Genomic DNA, 5,413 nt, shown 5'->3' with positions numbered 1-5,413 from the left:
ATTTTGGTACCAGAGTGCTTTCCAAATATTCCTACTGCCATCTCATGAGTATTTTCAAGAGTTTTAGACCAAGCTTTACAGATGTTCCAACTACCATCTCATGAGTATCTAACGAGTTTTAGACCACCCTATCATCAGCTCCAATCTTTTTCGGGAGTTTGAGTAAATACTAAGGGGAATTGATCCTTTCCATTTTTTTTAACAATTGAGGGAGTAAAATGTAATCTCTCACCATTAATTTTATAAGTGGGATTAAGAATAAATATGAAAGAGAACAATGAAAGGTTAGAGATCACACTTTATATTGTCAATTTTTTTTAATAATTGAGAGGATTCATTCCCAATACTAAGAATCTATTTGAATAGGTTCATAAGTAACTTTTTTTAAATTTTTAATTTATGAAAAGACGTAGTGTTAATATCTGATACAATTTTTAAAATTAAATTGTAGTTTTTTAAAAAATTATTTAAGTGCTTATGAAAAATTAAAAAAAAAGACTTTTTTCATAATAAAATTTTTTTAATCACATTTTTTTAAAATAAGTATTTTTAAAACTAAAAAACCAAATATAAAATCACTTATTTATAAACTACTTTTAATATAAACATTTATTGTTTAAACTATTTTTTTAAAAAGAGTTTAATTAAACTATTTACCCAAACTGAACTTAAATATCCTGAAATAATAACTATTCACGTTCTTTGCTTATTAAGTTCAATTTTTTTAATAAACAATTTTATGCTATGAAGCACGCCAGCACGGACACCGTGTCTGCGTGTCGGACACATTTCGGACACGACACTTACCGATACTCGTCCGACACGTGTGTCTGCTGTGTCCAAACCGTGTCTCAATAAAAAATAAAATTTTTTTCTCCAGACACACTTGGACACATCTAAATACCATCACGTGTCAGCGTGTCCGGTCTTATTCTTAATATATATTCTTAAAATAAATTTAGATATAGTATATATTATTATTTATTAAAATAAAAAATATTTTAAATACTTGATATAATTAAAATAAGACATTTTTATCTGGCAAAATACAAGATAATAAAACATGTAACATACGGCCATAACTCCATTAATAATATGTAATTCAAATTTATAACTTCACTCGTGGGACTTGAGACTTTGTTATAAGCAAATATTTGACATATTTTCATCATTGTTAGGACTTAATTTTTTCTATGTGATTTTTATATTTACGTTTACTATAATGTAAAATAGTTTATTATCAATATAGAAAATCTTTTCTTTTGTTTTTCCTTCTAATCTTACTAATCCTTCTTGTCAAAAATATATATTACAATGCAATTCACCTTGTATGAAAAATTTGAATAAATAATGAGAACAATATAGAGGTTATTACATGTGAGGACATCTATAATAACAGCTTGACAAAGGATGAAAAGAAATAAGAACAAGAACTAGGTGCCCAATGTGAAAAACAGAGGTAACAATGCAATCTTCTCTAAAATGGAATATACTTGATGGTTCTACCCTGCATAAATAGCAGGTTTCTTAAAATCATTAAATTACACCCGTGTTTCTAGAATTGTTGAAGAACCTATGAGAACTAATATGCACAAAAATCACATTCAATGTGATGGCCCATCCATCGTCACACAAATTCACCCAACATTGACAACTATCTACAAACTCAATGCTGGACATGACTACAAAGAATCATATTTTGATTCAGACATGATTTTCTTTTTTACATAAGGTTTATTCCTACATGGCTACCAGAAAACCGATTCCAGCACCCATTGATCCAATACTACCATAACTCTTTCTGAGTAATTGCAGTATCAGGTATAAATACACTAGTGTAAACATCCAAATGGAAAAGAAGCAGCCCGCAGATTCCAGTTTCCTTTGCCATCTGGAGCCAACTTATACACAACCTGGTGAGCATGACTATATATGACCTGCACATCATAAAACACATTGGTTTCAATGCCAAACAATTTCACTTTCAAACTAACAAATTAAATGGTAAATTCACACATCATCCAGCAAAACATAAAAGCTATACTTGACCCAAAAAATAGACAATCATGCCATGCATTGTGAGAACAGTGAAAGGGGAAAAATAGTTGTCGATCATGAGCTGTTCATATGGGAATCAACCCATTTCAACCTCAATCTAGAAGCAAAGCAAAGCAAAAGTACCTCTAGAATGCAAAATAATAACTTGCAAGGCTAGATTGGAAGTCCGCCACTCAAGTAGCAGTTCCACTGCTCTAGTCCTGCTGCACACTAATGGTACCTGCAACATAGTACTTTCAAAGCATAATTCATGCTGGACATAACATAGAGATATACAGTACCAGTAGAAATACAAGTGAAGGGCCCACCTTATTTGCCCCCTCACCCAGCGGTTTGGTCAGGACCACTGCCTTGCATAAACTGTGGAGAAGGAGCAGGAACAATAAATTGTGGTTGGCCTGGAACTGGTGCAGCGATTCCTGAAATGGTCAACACAATTGCAAAATCAGTAATCACATACATCAACAGTGAACTTCAAGAAGATTTTATCAGTAGTGATAGTGAAATGCAGCATGACTACATGCACATCTGACAGCATCATTCTACATTGGATACAGTAATAAAAAACTTGCCTATACTAAGTGCTGATCAAATACAAATTTAATACTCGGTATCCATCTAAACTTCAATCTAGCTCTATATTATCAATTATCTCCACATTCTATCAAATGTTAATTAGTAACTAAAATGCTTACATAGGCAATATTTTCATTTCGTTAATTAACCGCTTTGCAGAAAGATATACTAGCAACTGGGAAGTCTATGCATTTCTGGAATATCACTGCTTATTATAGGTTTTACTGTGAATATTAGTTCCTATGTATATCAGCTTTCATGTCTCAAAAAAGCCTACAAAACAACCTCCAAATCAACTATGTTGCAGAACTCTTACAATCACAAGTGAAAAGTACAAGAGTGTTTACAAGTCAATAAAAAAAAAGCAGTGTGTACCACTAGGATATGGTGTTTGAATGGCAGGCATAGGTGAAGTTGACATCGCATTAACATTAGATCCACCATATGGCACGATCTGATGGCCTTGTATTGTATAGCCTTGCATTGCTGTATACCCATGTCCACTAGGCATAGCCTGACCCACTTGTCCATAGGAGGGATAAATGGTTGTGTTTACTGCACCAGGCACTCCATATATCTGAAGGTACTGCTGACCCATATATGGATTGTACATACTCTATTAAACAAGATGACAGAGGTAGAAATAGTCAGCAGAAGATCAATAAAACTAAATTCTTCCTAAGCCAAATTGAAAAAATAAAAATAAAAATCAATATGACCTGTGGGTAGACGTATTCAGGTCCATACGTTGTATACCTGCAAGGATAAAAAAACAACCACATATAATGGAAAAGATCACCTCTATAGCATGATTCTGGTGTAATACATCCTGATGCACAATGCAAATGTAGTTAGGAACACCTCACATACTTAAAGATAAATGTAGCAAATGATTAGTTTTTATTACGTTCCGTTGACATAAGTTTTCCACTAAACAATAAACAACTAATGCCTTATTCTATACGATTCTCCTATCCTAATTAATCCCTACTACGAGGATGCCACATGTTGTAATTGTATATAAAGATCGCCATATGAAAAAATGCCTTAACCAGGTTGAGTTTTGGGTTTTAACATTCAATAGCAATATCACTTGACAACAAATAGTAATAATATTGGAGATATATCCATAGATGTGACAAGTATATAGAAGAAGCTAAAGTAGTAGTAACTATTGACAACAAAGACACAAACAAATCTTTAAATCAAATTATCTCAATGGGGCATAACATCCAACTCACCCATAAGGTGGATAAACCAACCCCTGTTGATAGCCGTATGAAACTGGTTGCTGGTAGCCGAAACTTCCCAAAAAGGCTCCTCTCGCTGGTTGCAAACCTCCAACATATGGGGAGGCTGGTCTTATCCGTCCTATAAACGACAAAGGAATCAAGCACCAAATAAAAGTAACCCATGTGGAAAGAAGTAGACTATGTTTATGCTACAACAGTACTCATAACAATGAAATATTGCTTGGGCACAAGTCAACAAAATTGTTTAAGGAAAGTAGACTGAATTGGTAAATGGGCCAATCAGAGAGATCAAACTAATTTTAAATTGACCATACATTGACATGCATGAGCACTTAGCAGAAATAAGAAATTGTGGACCAAAAGAAAAGTTGAGACAATCACAGTAAATCAGATAAACGCTCACCTTGCATATTTAGGATGAAGTACGTGTTCTTTAGATAACAGTACATGTTCTAAAAAAAATAAAAGATAAAAACCCAAACTCCACAGAAAATACAAGCAATCAAGCACTTTAAATCACCGCCCACAAATTTATCTTGATAACATGGGCATGTAAATGTGGGTTTCCAACCATCTCCAAAATAATATATATATTTTAAATGTAGTAAAAACGACAAGACCAATGATGATAGAAGCAACGATGAAACATCAGTCAATGTACTCAAATTTTAGTATGCGCAATTGGAGCGTAGCATAAACATCAGTCAAGGTACTCAGTAAATGTAGTCAATTAATTGAGGCAGTGGAAGAATGAATTTAGTAATAGAATACCATAAGGCAGCGGAGGGCGTGGTCGACCGAGTGAAGCCAAGTTACAATTAGCTCTTCTACCATCAATGATTGGAGTTGGATCAGCACACGCTCTCCTAGCAGCCTCGGGATCCCGGAAAGTCACCTATACCCTCCAATTCCATGCAGAAACCAAGTCATTCTAATAGTATAAACTTGCAAAACCAACAATTTTTTTTTGAAGTAGTAGCTAGCAATTACAGTGGAATAAAGAGATACTCACAAAACCATATCCTTTGGATCTCCCGGTGTTCTTGTCAGTGATGACTACCGCCTCAAGAATTTCACCAAATTGCTCGAAGTGGCGGCGCATGGTTTCACTTTGAGTCTCCCATGCCAGCCCTCCGACGAAAACCTTGGTGTATGTGGTGTCACCGAAAGGAGAGTTCAATAACTGAAACCCCGAACTTGAACTCGATCCCGAGCTTGGGCCCTGAATCGCTTGGTATGCCATTAACAATCAAGATGGTGACGATTCTCCTCCACAGGCACCCACAAGGACAAAATGAGAACACTGAAAACGAAAACAACATAAGAGGAATGAAAATCACTGAGAAGAATATACAAAATGATACTGAATTCAGATTGGGAAGGGATAGGGGGAAACTCAGGCATCCACGTGATCAAGGAAAGAGAAGGAAAAAACAAAGAAAGGTGCGCAGTAGGAAGAAGAAGTAGATTACAAAGGAATATACTGAGAACCAGAGGAAGAAGAGTTTCGAAGAACGGCGAATATA

At 34.7% G+C, this 5,413-nt stretch overlaps 2 protein-coding genes across 3 annotated transcripts in view; one reads left to right on the top strand and one right to left on the bottom strand.

Moving 5' to 3' along the window:
• Positions 1-72, top strand: part of LOC107605510 — a 9,036-nt gene extending 8,964 nt beyond the window's left edge. For both annotated transcript variants that reach the window (XR_002349495.1, XR_001612527.2), the window contains one exon: positions 16-72. The gene's annotated coding sequence lies outside the window, so the exon portion shown is untranslated. The remainder of the gene's footprint in view (positions 1-15) is intronic.
• LOC107605509 (RNA-binding protein 24-A) overlaps positions 1,332-5,413 on the bottom strand; it is a gene marked incomplete in the record, with an annotated part of 5,391 nt that continues 1,309 nt past the window's right edge. Inside the window, 8 exon segments of the mRNA XM_016307404.2 lie at positions 1,332-1,937; positions 2,182-2,278; positions 2,367-2,477; positions 3,010-3,250; positions 3,354-3,390; positions 3,876-4,005; positions 4,659-4,782; positions 4,900-5,190. Of these exon segments, the coding sequence (XP_016162890.1) occupies positions 2,380-2,477; positions 3,010-3,250; positions 3,354-3,390; positions 3,876-4,005; positions 4,659-4,782; positions 4,900-5,130 (861 nt within the window).

The sequence above is a fragment of the Arachis ipaensis genome, chromosome B06 (genome assembly GCF_000816755.2).
Source record: "Arachis ipaensis cultivar K30076 chromosome B06, Araip1.1, whole genome shotgun sequence".
Lineage (NCBI taxonomy): Eukaryota > Viridiplantae > Streptophyta > Magnoliopsida > Fabales > Fabaceae > Arachis > Arachis ipaensis.
This window is presented reverse-complemented; position numbering and strand designations above follow the sequence as displayed.